We start from the raw sequence: 14,733 nt of genomic DNA, 5'->3' as shown, positions 1-14,733 counted from the left end.
TTATTAGTACGAATGATCACAGGGCTAGAATTGGTGAAATGCTTGCTCTCCATTGCCCCTAAAACTGTATCTTCAATAATAGTTTCTGCTATAACCCTAATCTCCTAACTTCAGCAGGGGCAACAGCCAAATATCAACCAGAAGGACAGATAAAAGAGACATAGGACCTATCTCAAGTTCCCAGGACACCCAGAGCCTTCTCAGGGGGATAATGGAATAAGGGAGGGCTTCTGGGGGCCTCAACCTGCCTCTACCATTAGCTGGCTTGGTGATATTAAATGATCCACCTAAATCTGTTTCACATGCCTACTTGGCACTTAAGCTAACTTCCTGGATTCCTGTTTCCTGATCTGTAAAATGTGGAGATCAACTAGATCTAAGTTTTGCCCAGATGCTCTCTAGCTCAAAATTCTGTTACTAAAAGCAAAGTACTTTAGGAAAGTATTCCCTAAAAGTACTTCCCATGATCATGGCATCTTAAGATATTTTAAATTACTGGTAAGATTTTTTGCCTAAAATTTAGAAAAAGATTAATTGAACAACAATTAAAATGAAATGATCATAAGAAAAGAACAATGCAGTTTCAATCAGAGCACCAACCTTGACTAAACTCAGAGCAAGGGAGAACAGGCAGAGCCCAGGGGCTTAAGGAGGTATCTGGCTTCCTTCTGAGGTGTGAGGGTAAGGAAGAACTCATGGTCCTATCACTCCAAAGGCAACATCTTAAAACTTTGGCTTTTTTCTTTCCAGTTACTTTTCAATGCAGGATGATTAAGTCATCCTGGTTATCATTTTAATACTAGATTAAAATTTTAAAAAGTATGATCTTTAATTAATTTCCCAATTATTTATTGAAAATAGTAGGAAACCTAAAGGCAATAGCAGTGTGCTGCAGTGAATATGCTTGTATATAGTTTGGTGTACCTCTGCTCATTTAATGTGAGATGAATTCCTAGAAGTAGAATGGTTAGGTGGAAATGTAGGAGCATTTTAAAAGATTTTGGGTGAATTTTGTGAATGACATTCCAGAAAATTCAGATCAATTTACATGCCCAGTAGCTGTTTGGGCATGTATTCCCATGTTATCTTTAATATACGTGATGTGGAACACGTGGGGCAGAGCCCAAATTCTTCTATTACCTCTGCAACGTTTTACTGTCCAAATCAGCAGAAAAGCTGCCAAAATCACAGAGGGCACCAAAATCCATAAGCCTTTGTTATGGGAAGCTGTTTCTTGGCTCGGTTCTAAAAAAAACAGGAGAAACAAAGTCTGTGAACTGGAAGAAAAATTACCAGATAAGAAATGTGTGGGTGGGTAAGGGTGGAGTATATTTACTATTTTAAAAACTAGTTATTTCTGCATTACAGGTAGGAGGCTGAATTCATATGAAAACACTTTGCATAATAAAAACGTCCTTTAGGATAAAGCCAAGAGCCCAGACTGGACAGGAGAGTTTGTATTGAGCATAAATATCTCCTAGTCTCAGTGTATCTATTGTGGGAAACCTACAGATACCATAATATTATTGGAGATTGGTGGAGGTGGGGGAGCTGGGAGAAAAATCTGAAAACTGGAGAGGTAATACATCTATTATGCATTTTCAGTTTCTATTGCTTTATACTGTAATAAGAAACAACACATTTTTATAAAGGAATAATTATGTCCATAAATTAGCCTCAGCCCAGTGTTCACCTTGGAGGATGAAGTAAGAGTGCAGTCTGCCATTGGCCTAGAGAAGACAGGGTCCTAAGGGAACAGTGGTAAGTTCAGAGGTGTTAAAAGGAGATGAGTAGAAGCCCTGGTCTTGAGTTAGAGGTGGCAGGTGACCACAGAGATAATAGGCACAGTAGTCCCCCGCCTTATCCCTGGGGGATACATTCCAAGTCCCCCAAGTGGATGCCTAAAACCTTAGTACTGAACCCTATGCATACTATACACTAATTTCTTTTTCCATCTTCACAGTTTTATAGGTAGAAGATTCATTCTTACTGTAGATCTTGGCAACCTCGACATAGGCTCTTTTTTCCTCTTGAGAGCTTTCCCTTAAAGGAAGCACTTCACGGCTTCTTTTTGGTGTATCTGAACTGCCAGCATCACTATTCTTGTGCTTTGAGGCCATTCTTAAATAAAATAAGGGTTACTTGATCACAAGCACTGCGATATCATGACAGTAGATCTGATTACCAGGAGGGCTAACAGGCGGGTAGCATCCACGATGTGATATGCCGGACAAAGGGAGGATTCACCTTCAAGGCAGGATGGAGCGGGATGACATGCAATTTCATCATGTTACTCAGAATGGCACACAATTTAAAACATTATTTCTGGAATTTTCCTTTTAAAAATTTCAGACAGTGGTTGACTTTGTGTAACAAACTGCAGAAAAGGAGGACCTGCTGATAGTGTTTGGAGCTCCTCAGAAATAACTGGAGGAGCCTAAACTTTCTCCAGCATCTTGGTCAGGACTAGAATTGTTGAAATTAGTATTAATGGAAATGGGGACTCCAGAGACCCGGGGTTACCAAAGTCAGAACCCTGCTAACCTTATGGTCTATGTTCTGCTAAAACGAGGGCAGCAAGCATTAGAGCACAAAGGTCAATTCAGGGGGAAAATGTTTGTGGCTATCCTTTAGAATGAATACCTCTGTTTACATAAAAAATGTAATTTTCTATGAACATACTATAGTGTTTTACAACTAATAAAATATTAATCTCTCCACCTGTTTGTGTCATTCTGAAATTCCACACAGGAGTCCGCTTTATCCCTGGTTTAACTTTCTGAGGTTTTAGTTACCCATGGTCAACTGTAGTCCAAACATAACCAAATGGAAAATTCCAGGAATAAATAATTCTTAAGTTTTAAATTGTGTGCCATTCTGAGTAGCATGAAGAAATATTGTGTCATGCCACTGCATCCCACCTGGGACGTGACTGCGCCCTTTGTCCGGCATATCCACATTGTACACACTACCCCCATGAATCATTTACTAGCTATCTCAGTTATCAGACTGACTGTCATGGTATAACAATGCTTGTGTTCAAGTAACCCTTATTTTCTTTAAGAATGGTCCCAAAGCACAAGAGTAGTGATGCTGGCAATTTGGATATACCAAAAAGAAGCCATAAAGTGCTTCTTTGAACTAAAACAATTAAAGCCCTTGACTTATGAAAAATCATATATTGAGGTTGCTGAGATCTATGGTGAAAATGAATCTTCTATCTGTAAAATTGTGAAGAAAGAAAGAAGAAAATTCGTGTTAGTTTTGCAGTCACATCTCAAACTACAACAGTTATGGCCACAGTGTGTTGTATATGCTGAGTTAAGATGGAAATGGCATTAAATTTGAGGGTGGAAGACATGAACAGAAATGTGTTCTGGTTGATGATATGTTGCACTGGAAAGCTTTGGGCTTATATGAAGACTTCAGCAAGAGATCCCTTGAAACAGGCCATTTACTACAAGTAGAGGATGGCTACACAGATTTAGAAATCAGCTTGGACTGAAAAATATAAAAATTACTGGAGAGGCTGTGTCTGCTGATGAAGAAGCTACAGCCACATTTCCATCTAAAGCAAATCTTTAATTGCAATGAAAGCAAGCTCTGCTGGAAGAAGATGCCCAATAGAACCTGTATTCATAGAAGTGTGAATGAGGCACCAAGGCATAAACATGGAAGGACAGATTATTCCTCGTACCATGTGGGAATGCATATATAGGGTTTAGTACTGTCCATAGTTTCAGGCATCCACTGGGGGTCTTGGAACATATCCCCCAAGGAAAGGGGGGACTACTGTACCTCTATAAAGGAGAGATTAAGTAGGAATGTTAGGTTGACTTTCTACAGGGTTTTCATATGCATTTTTCTTCCTCCTAAAGGAAATCCTACAAGGTATAGCTACTTCTCACTGTACTCGTGACCCTCAGGTTCCCCCATCTGTAAGGATATTTGCCCAAGGTCACATATTGATTCAGCAGCAAAACTTAGCAAGGATTATTTAATTCCATTCAGCTTGGTGCAACCTTAATTGAGCAGATCTAGATTCGAGGAATCATAAGTACCCCCCATCTTGTTGTAGCACCTCCTGGGAAAGGCAACAAATGGAAAAGTCATCCTTGAAAGGATGATATTTAAGGTACCAAGACTGTTTGCCCTGTTCCCTGGCCTGCTGGGGTGGCTCCTGCCAAGTCCTCTTCCTCGTGGGGAAGGGTGAGCACACCCTCCCCCAGCCCCACCTGGCCAACATTTATTTGAGAATGAGAGGTTCTGAAAATACTCTTTTGTCAGAGATGGAATGGTCCTGATGTTTCACTTTGTGTAAACTGAAAATTAGATCTCTGGGTGGGAAGACAGGCCATATGTAGTCTTTAGGACATTTCTTCTTGACTTTTTTTTTTTTTACACTCCAAAATTAATCCAACATGAGGCAACATTTTTAAAAATAGATTGCAGGCTTAACTGTATTTTACATAAAACGGACACTTTTATTTTTGGAGAAAAATAGGAGCTTCAAATGCAGCCCCAGTTTTTCATTCTCTACTCTCAAAGTGGCAGCTCTACAAAGGGATTGTTATTACTCAATGTCCAGAAGCTTCCAAGTATTTGAAGATCACATAACCTAAAGGACAACTCTGTGCTCTTGTCTCCAAATCTCACTACATAGAATCACCAAAACTTCAAATGCTATTCCTCCTAATTTTCACAATTGAAATGATAGAAATATTTCTAAAACATAAGTTCCACTGGTTCAAATACCTTTATTGAAGGACAGAAAGAGCTGCCATGGTCTGCCATGATGTGAAGTTGATAGTTTAAGGGTGGGACCATCCAGCTCACCTAGAAGGTCAGCTTCATGAGTATATATTCCATGACTTGATGGTTAGGTGACTAGAAATATTTTAGATAATGGTTTTTGGCAGTGAACTATCAACAGAGGTAAAAATGAACTGAACTAGGAATATATACTTGGTGCTTCAAATATTGTGTGGTGACTATTTCCAAGTTCATAGACACTGCCATGATTTCCCAGCATTCTTCAGGACCCCGATTGTAACTTCCTAATGTGTCTCTAGCCTTGAATCCCCAAACCCTAGGCCTAAGGTATATATTAGGCACAGCAGTGAGCAGAAATGGAAGATGCTCAGCGCATGGAGTCATCAAAATGTGTTTCCTCCTCATTTCTGAAGCCCCAAAATCCTGAAAGGAAATCTGTGGGAGTAATTTTTTTTTTCAAAACAGGACTTTTGTGTGGTTGAAGGAGGGAGGGTAATCGACATCCTAACCAGAAATATCCCTGTGGATTATATTTTGAGAGGGTATCAATGTATTCTTGAAAAGTCAACCTAATTTTCTGTTTGATATTTACAAACCTCTAATGCTACAGCCAAAACCCGTTATCCAAACCTACTTGCAACTTACCTACATGCACTGTGTGGATGGTAAGTAAAGTATATTCATCTGAAGAAATATTGCATAAATATTCCCCACTGTCTGAAAGATTAAGATCCATCAAATTCATAGAGAAGTCACTCTGGTTTATCAGCTCTTTGTTCCATGAGAATCGGGATTCATTGATAATTGTATTTTGTGAGGAGCTCAGATAGTAAGCCAGGATAGAGAAAGTCCCACTTTTCATTCTGGACCAAGTAACTTTGAAGTCTTGGTTTGGTGAAAAATAATCATTTTCAGGTTGACATGAGAGTGAAACGTGTTCACTTTGCATTTTATGAAGGCCATCTAACAACACAATAGAAAAGAAAACATCAATGAAGATAAACATTTCAAAAGAATTCTCTAAGTTACACTTAGAAAGCAGAGAACAAAGGCACTAATACTGATATATTTGGAAATAACTTTTTGGAAAGTAATTATATTTGTACTGTGGTTTCTTAAAAGACAAGTTTTACTACCACTATTTTAAAGTTTCCCACCAAGGTTAGTTTAGACCTTCAAGGAGGGCTAAGCCAGGGCCAGCTAGAGGGGTGATATACTTGTTTTAACTCTTAGAACCTGACAGTAAGCCCTCAGGAATGTTGCTACCAGTTACTAGCCTATTAAACTCAATGTTCTCCTTCTCTTGGCCCCTCTAATGCTGGTGTTCCCCAGAACACCCCTTTTGTTACCCTACCTACTCCCTAGTGGTCTCTAACTTTTATGGCCTCACTACTTCTTAATCTCTTTATCTAGACAAAATCTCTTTTTCTGCATATAAGAATATTTCCAGCTGTGTGCAGGCAACCCCCACTGGACTGAGCTCTTTTAGAAGAGAGACTGCTGAATTTTCTTGGCTTGCCCCTCCAGACCCAGCTCCATCTTGTCCTTCCCGTTCTGTAGTGTTGTAGGCTGACCTCTGTGGACTGTCATGGACTGTTCCCCCTGGCTCTAGACTCACCTGGCTTCCAGTCTACCTGCAGGAGAGTGATGCCAAAGTAAGCCTTCCAAAAGGCAAATCCAGGGCCTCTCTGATGGTTCAAATCCCTCTTCTGATCTATCCTACCTCCAAGACTCAACAAGCTCCTTAGCAACGTGTAAAAGGTCTTTCATCTGTTTTTTGCCTCCCTCTCCAGGTTCATCTCTTGATCCATTGATTCCACAAATCCAGGCAATTTTACTTTTCTGTGCTTTTTACCTGGAATATTCTTCTTCTCCTGGAACGTCCTACTACTCTTCTAAAATTCTACCCTTATGCAACTTTCTTAAGCACATATTCTGTGACAACCCCATTCATGTCCAACCACAGAGAATAGAATTAATCACTCCCTTTGTAAGCTATGTTCCTAGTTTAATTTTTATATTTGTACTAGATGCTGTGGATCCAGAAATCAGTAGAGACCATGTTCTTAAGTTCACAGTCTGTGAGCAACAAAACTTGGCACATAATAGCTTTTCAATGAGACCAAACAGTACTGAGCCTAAAGAACTGTTCATGCTTCAAGACACTCAATTCTAAATGAACATGAGAAATTAGGATTTTCCAAAGGCAATATTTATAATATTAACATTTGCAACCCTTTCCCATGTTTCCATTGCTGCCTGACTGATGGAGAATGAACATTGGGTACTCATGCCTTTAATACTGGACTCATGTAAATGTGGTGAATCACCCACAATTTCAGTATATTTTTGGTGAGCATTTTGAGAATATGAGATGCTAGGAAAGAGAAGCCTGAAAAAAAAAGATAACCTCCATTTTCCCCCTATAAGGGAGACTGACAGTAAATTTTTGCTTTGTTACTAATAAAATGAAAAACAGGCTGGGCACGGTGGCTCACGCCTGTAATCCTAGCACTTTGGGAGGCCGATATGGGTGGATCACGAGGTCAGAAGTTTGAGACCAGCCTGACCAACATGGTGAAACCCTGTCTCTACTAAAAAAATACAAAAATTAGCCACATGTGGTGGCATGTGCCTGTAATCCCAGCTACTCAGGAGGCTGAGACAGGAGAATCACTTGAACCTGGGAGGTGGAGGTTGCATTGAGCTGAGATCATGCCACTGTACTCCAGCCTGGGCGACAGAGGGAGACTCCATCTCAAAAAAAAAAAAAAAAAAAAGGAAAACAAATTTTCTTGGACTTGGATATGGAGATAGCAAATTACTTTTTATTAAACAGGTTTTGGATATAGAGATTGATCAGAGTTCGGATCTGTTCAAATAAATGAGAGGAACGAGTGCTAAAAACTGACCATGTTGTGATAGAGGTGTTGGATAAAGATTGATGGGCTAATACTATGTAAAGAAACTAAAAAGAACAATAATACTCATTAATATTTTGTTTAATTGTAAGATTGGAAGTTGTGATCTGCTGAAAGACAAGTATTCTTTCTCCTTTGATCTTTTAAAGAGCAATGCTGGTAGAAAATCCTGTTTGAAGGATGAGCCATTGACAAATACATTAATATTCAAGAATAGATTTGCTTCTTTCCACTTCATAAATGTTTTCATTCAACTCATAAATACATAGCAAGGTAAGAATTACTTCTATTTTATCAATGAGGTACTAATGCTCAAAAGTAAGAATGATTGCTTAATGTAATACAGCCAGAAGAACCAGCCCTAGGGCTTCGGTCTTGGTCTTCTAACCGCTGCAGATGGATTTGCTTTCTTTTCTTTCATCTTCCTTTCTTTTTTTGCAAATCAGTCCCCATTACCCCCCAACTTTGAAACAGCACGTGTACACAGAAAGTCCTGTGGAGCCTACCTTTCATTGTCCAGCGCCCTGTCCATGTTTGCTTCAGCAGTGAATTTTCAATTGTACATTCATAAGATGAATTTGATCCTGTAATATTCAGTGGGCTGTTAATAGAAAAAGAATCCAAAGACCCTGTTTCTTCCATGTTGTTTTCAGAGATAGGTGTGTTGTCCATTTTCCACGTGATAATTGGACGAGGATAAACACTTAACACGCTGCATATTAAGAAGCTGTTTGTGTTCCTCTTTTCATACTTCATCACGGGTGTGAGAAAAACTACATAGGAGAAAGAAGGGCACATGAAAAACTGCCATCATTAGCTTCTTTATAGGCCGTCTGTGCAGAATACTTTTTAATATCCATGAAATGAAAAGCTAAATTTTATGAGCAAAACTTGGCAGTTACTGAAAGGGAAAACAAACCAACAAACCAACACCTCTGTAGAACCTTAAGATATAGTGTGGTTATCTAGAAGAAATAAAAAAAGAGCAGGCATGGGTATGTGGCAACTAGCAATCTCAATTTTCTAGAAACATAGCTGGAAAAGAAATCTAATGGCCTCATTGAAAAACCAAAATGAGGATGTCTAAGTCTATAAAGTAGAGTTCATGCGGCACTCTACACTCCTCAAATACTGACTCAGAGCACCTATTTGACTGTTTACACATAATTTTGTGATTTCTGAATCAAGGTCTGAAGCAGCTAAAAGGGACAGAAGAAAAAGAAACAAGTGCTGGGAAAAACAACCCATTAGAAAATACTGCATGTATGTGTGTGTGTGTCTATATATCTATATGTAAAATTGTTTTATATATTATAATGCATACTAACTATATTACATATAAATGATCAGCAGCCTGATCATTAACAGAGCACATCATCAGGAACTCTTGGTAATCCGGTAATTAGGAGCCATGAAGCTCTTTGAATTTCTTCAGTTTTAATCTAATACCTGTTTGGTTCAATGTAACTATGAGAATTAGCAACAGTTAATATATTAATACAGTTAATATATTATATAGTTATATTAACTGTATAATATAACCACCATGAAGCTCTGTCTGAGTGATATTAACTGTATATAACTGTATGTATTAACTATATTAATGGCTTATAGTTATATAGGTATAGTGTTATATATAGCTAATACAGAGAAGGAAAGCATATAATATAAAATTAACCTCATTTATAATATAGAAAAATGCAATTTAAATCAGCAATTCAATATTTTTTCAGTCATATTGGCAGTTATTTGGTACTGATAAGACTAAGGGGAAAGTGGATAGTCTTATGCTGCTAGTATCAGTAACCCATTTAAATCTTCTGGTACTTTGCTTTCAGATTATTTCCCAGTATTAAGTACAACTATAAGGATGTTCATCACAACCATGTAATGTAAAACACTGGAAATGCCTGAATACCCACCAACAGGGGAACAGTTGTATCATTTATAACATTAGTATACTACAAGTTGCTGTGCATTAAAAATAAGTAGATTTCCATGTATTGACTTGGAAGGAAGCTCATGGCATATTAGGAATAAGACGCTTACTAATAACATGGAATGATGTCATTGCTGTTTCATGAAACTTTACATGCACACTTACCTCCCACCTTTAGCACCACTTTGTTTGTAATCACTTGAATTGCTGTTCCTACATAGCAGGTGTAAATTCCTTCGTCCAGAAGGCTTACTCTTCTGAAAAATAGCGATGCATTCCCATTTTGAATCTCATTATAGAAAAGGGATGTCCTGTTTGCATATCTGGGATCTTGGCTTTCCAAATGGTCACTGCCTTTGTAGTAACTGTGAACCTTATAGCTATCTTGATACTTCCAGTGTATTACGACTTCGGATCCCCTCTCAAATGAAGAAGGGAGAATTATATCTTCATCAAGTCTTCCAATGACGATTTGTTCATTCATAGGAACATAAGTGAAGAAAGCCAAAGGGAATATGCCTACAGTCAAGAGAAGAGAAGTTATAAAGAGAATTAATGCTATGTGCTTGTTCAGAATTATACCAGAACTACCCAGAAGAACTTTCCTAGGTTAGCAGCCTGATTATTAGACCACATAATCAAAAACACTTGTCTGATTATTAGAAACAAACCTGTGAAGCTCTGTGTTTGAGTTTTAATTTTAATTGAATATCTGTTTTATGCAATGTAACTGGGAGAACTGGTAACAGCCCAAGGCATAGAAACACTGGTTTGCTGCCCACTTGATCAATAATCTTATCTCTCTTCCAATCCTGGCCTGGAAATCATGTATGTTAAAAGACTCCATTGGATTTCATTCCCAGAACACATTCACATTTAACTCCTACTATAGCAACAATAAATTAGTTTATCCAGCTAGTAACAGCCAGCAGGCCCTAAAAGAATGGAATAAACTCAGCTTGACTGGGTAAGAAAATATTTGGAGCACATAGAAGACAATGCTGGGTTCAGGAATCTGATATCTGTACACTAGATCTAAATAGGGAAGGACATGAGCAGGAGGAGTCCAAAAGGGAAAGAGAGTCTTTCATTTGCTTTGAGTTTAAGACTGCTCTCAGGATATCCTGAGTTGGTCAAAATGTAGGTAAGGAATATCTGGAGATAAATCTGGAAGCCTAATCCCCAATTCTCTTGATTTACTTATTTTGTTTTGTTTTCTTTTCACTGTCAACTTCACAAGTTAATTTCAAAAAGCAAATGAAATCAACAGAATAAGAGATTTTTGCAAAGAAAATATACCCAGACACTTCCTATCATTGAAGGAGGTAATCTAACTGCTTTGATTTACAAAATATTTTAAGTAGATCTTGTGCCCTGTCTATGGATTCTAAGATATTAGCACTGCAAAGGACCTTATTTTTTGGACAATGGAGTAACTCCTTTGGCTCATGGCCCAGGCCACCCAAGATGGAAGAACTGGGTGCCCAAGTGGCTCTGTCACAGTCTTTATCCTCTACCTTCCCTTCTGGGCTCTTTCTACCCTACCATGTCCCGCCTCTCTTCCTCGGAGAGACTTAATCTCTCTGCAGAGAGCTAGAGGGATGTGGCATTATGCTGAAAGAAAGACACAGAAAGATGGGAAAGGAAAAGAGTGACTGTCGATCTCTCTAATTGCTCTGCTAAACCCCTCTAATGTTTCACTGGATAATTAAGAATGCCTGTCATAGGACCTAGCAAAGCTGATAATGCCTTCTGTCAAGTGGTAAGTACCAAGCTTACACTTAAAAAAAAAATCAATCAATCAAACTTGCCTTTCCAGTGAACTTACTTCTGGTAGCAGACAACAGATTAGAAAGAGTCTTAATCAGAGTGGACAGAAAAAATATATATAATTTTTAGTCTTCATGCAGACTTCCAGCCTGTTCCTTGCTTCTGATTAACTGATGATTTAGGAAAGTTCACGATGCTGTGGCTATGGAGGAAATAGCCACCTTGCATTGTGTGCTCATGTTTCTATCTGATAATGCAAATAACTAACACTTGTATTACAAACGAAATTACCTTGAGATCCACTCAGAGATGTTATGAGAATGAGGAAGAAAGACAGTGCTGTCTGTGCCTTCATGTCTTGTGCAGAACATATTAGTCATGCTATCAAAGAGAAGTAAAGTGCACACGTTATGGATTTAAAATGCAAAAGGGAATTGGAAAAGAGTGGTACATTCATACGAATAATTGTTTTATAGCCATTAAATATAATATTGTAAAGGATGGTTCAATGGCATGGAAGGAATTTCTTAATAGGTTATCGGAGAAAAATTAGATTACAATACAATTTCTAAATAGCATGGTTCCTTTTTTAAAATATACACATTTCTGATCATAGGATACTGACAAGATATATGACTAAGTATATGAGGATGTTAACTCTGAAGAGCAGGTTTCATATCTGAAGCAGTGACTGCTATTAACAGGTGCTGAAACATGGCTCTTGAATGAATAAAGATTTAGTATATCTGCAACAGTGGTTCTCTGGATAATAATTTGTTATTTTTAAAGCTTTCTACATGGACACATTGCTTTTATTATAGAAAATACTAAAACCAATTTAAATTCAATATTAAGTGCCAGTGGTGTTAACTATGATGTTATTTATAATCACACATAAAGAACAACTAAAACCTGAAAATATATTTTTACATATCCAATACTAGTGCAAGCCATTAAATTCATGGGTTACAAAGCGTGTTTCAAAAACTCAAAAAAGTGAGAAAATATAGATGGCAAAACGTGTATACACAAAAATACAGTTTCAAGCAAGTACAATGTAACTGATTTTCCCAGATGATAGGATTAAAGTTAATTTTTACACTGTAAGAAATAGCTTGTTTAAAGAATAGCATACAATTGGTTTTAAAATCTCTAAAAGAAAGTTTTAAAGTTATCATTTGGTGGCTGGGCATGGTGGTTCACACCTGTAATACCAGCACTTTGGGAGGCCAAGGCAAGAGGATCGCTTGAGGTCAGGAGTTCAAGACCAGCCTAGCCAACATGGTGAAACCTTGTCTCTACTAAAAATACAAAAATTAGCCGGGTGTGGTGGCATGTGCCTGTAGTCCCAGCTACTCAAGAGGCTGAGACAGGCAAATTGCTTGAACCAGGGAGGTGGAGGTTGCAGTGAGCCGAGATTGTACCACTGCACTCCAGCCTGGGCAAGACAGTGAGACTCTGTCTCAAAAAAGTAACAATAAAATAAAATAAATAAAAAAGATACCATTTAGGAGCTCTACTATTACAAGAATATATTCTATATTTGTTGTGAGATATGTGATTTAAGAATGACTTGAAACTATTTTAAGAAGTGAAATTAATCATGCAATATACCCATGTAACAAGCCTGCACATGTAACTCCTGTTAAAATAACAATTTTTTTAAAAAAGTAAAATTAGATTCCTTCATCACATCTTATCAAAATAAAACCTGGTAGATTAATAATTTAGAGTTTCATTTTTACATTTTAAAGACTATAAGAAAGTTATTGAAAACACGACCTTAGGAAGAAGGCCTTTTAACAAAACTGTACATTTTCTATTATCTCTATAAAAATGGAAAAAGCAACAAAATATAGAAATACTTTTGCAATATGACAAAGTTATGAGTCCAATTGTTTTTATTTCTCTTAGAGCAATAACTAAGATAGTTGGTAAAGTCAAAACTGCTCCAAAATAGTATTAGTTATCAAAATTGAGACCTTTATATTTCTTCCTATGGAAGTATTTGCATGTATAATATATAAAAGGATATCACAATGATTATTTCAGAAGAGTAAGATTACAAGTAATCGTTAAACTCATTTTTCTACTATGAAAATATGTAAACATGTAATAATACCTTTTGCCTCTATATGCCATTAAAAAAAACCTTGAAATTTAATTACTGTCTCTTTCCAAGCAAAAATTAACTCAAATTCACCTTGTTTAACGTAACCCTGAAACATTCCATGTCCATTGTCTTGCTAGAGGTTCATCTTCCCATTGCCTAGAATGACTCCAATATTTGCTACCTGCTCTTGAAACTGACATTCCCTTTTCTCATCTCCTTTCCAGCTGATGCTCTTACTTCATAATTGTTGTAACTGATTATGGCTACTCCCTCATCCTCCTATCACTGACTCAACCAACCCATTAACATCTAGGTACACTCTTTTTGTCTCTCCTTCTGCTCTTATCCAAGGCCAAACCCTTCACTGTACTCTGCATCTCACACCTTTCTGTATTCAAGAAATTTGTCCCATAAAATGAGTTAGGGAGGATTCCCTCTTTTTCTATTGTTTAGAATCATTTCAGAAGGAATGGTACCAGCTCCTCTTTGTGCCTCTGGTAGAATTTGGCTGTGAATCCATCTGGTCCTGGACTTTTTTTGGTTGGTAGGCTATTAATTACTGCCTCAATTTCAGAACTTGTTATTGGTCTATTCAGGGATTTGACTTCTTCCTGGCTTAGACTTGGGAGGGTGTATGTGTCCAGGAATTTATCCATTTCTTCTAGATTTTCTAGTTTATTTGCGTAGAGGTGTTTATAGTATTATCTGATGGTAGTTTGTATTTCTGTGGGATCAGTGCTGATACCCTCTTTATCATTTTTTATTGTGCCTATTTGATTCTTCTCTCTTTTCTTCTTTATTAGTCTGGCTAGTGGTCTATCTATTTTGTTGATTTTTTTTTTTTAAAAAAAACAGCTCTTGGATTCATTGATTTTTTGAAGGGTTTTTTGTTCCTCTACCTCCTTCAGTTCTTCTCTGATCTTAGTTATTTCATGTCTTCTGCTAGCTTTTGAATTTGTTTGCTGTTGCTTCTCTAGTTCTTTTAATTTTGACTTGGAACCAACCCAAATGTCCATCAATGATAGACTGTATAAAGAAAATGTGGCACATATACACCATGGAATACTATGCGGCCATAAAAAAGGATGAGTTCATGTCCTTTGCAGGGACATGGATGAAGCTGGAAACCATCATTCTCAGGAAACTATCACAAGATCAGAAAACCAAACGCTGCATGTTCTCACTCATAAGTGGGAGTGGAACATGGACAGAGGGAG

At 37.6% G+C, this 14,733-nt stretch overlaps 1 protein-coding gene across 16 annotated transcripts in view; it reads right to left on the bottom strand.

Moving 5' to 3' along the window:
* Positions 1 to 14,733, bottom strand: part of HHLA2 (HHLA2 member of B7 family) — a 159,856-nt gene that overhangs the window by 25,760 nt on the left and 119,363 nt on the right. For all 16 annotated transcript variants that reach the window (XR_010155674.1, XR_010155675.1, XR_010155677.1 and 13 more), the window contains 5 exons: positions 11,695 to 11,784; positions 9,799 to 10,152; positions 8,201 to 8,467; positions 5,419 to 5,736; positions 1,141 to 1,245 (listed from right to left, as the gene is read on the bottom strand). Coding sequence is in view for 6 of the 16 variants with exons in the window: in XM_063806950.1 (XP_063663020.1) it covers positions 1,141 to 1,245; positions 5,419 to 5,736; positions 8,201 to 8,467; positions 9,799 to 10,152; positions 11,695 to 11,758 (1,108 nt within the window). In the remaining 10 variants the exon portion in view is untranslated. The remainder of the gene's footprint in view (positions 1 to 1,140; positions 1,246 to 5,418; positions 5,737 to 8,200; positions 8,468 to 9,798; positions 10,153 to 11,694; positions 11,785 to 14,733) is intronic.

The sequence above is a fragment of the Pan troglodytes genome, chromosome 2 (genome assembly GCF_028858775.2).
Source record: "Pan troglodytes isolate AG18354 chromosome 2, NHGRI_mPanTro3-v2.0_pri, whole genome shotgun sequence".
Lineage (NCBI taxonomy): Eukaryota > Metazoa > Chordata > Mammalia > Primates > Hominidae > Pan > Pan troglodytes.
The sequence above is the reverse complement of the archived record's forward strand: the minus strand, read 5'-3'. Positions and strand labels throughout refer to the sequence as shown.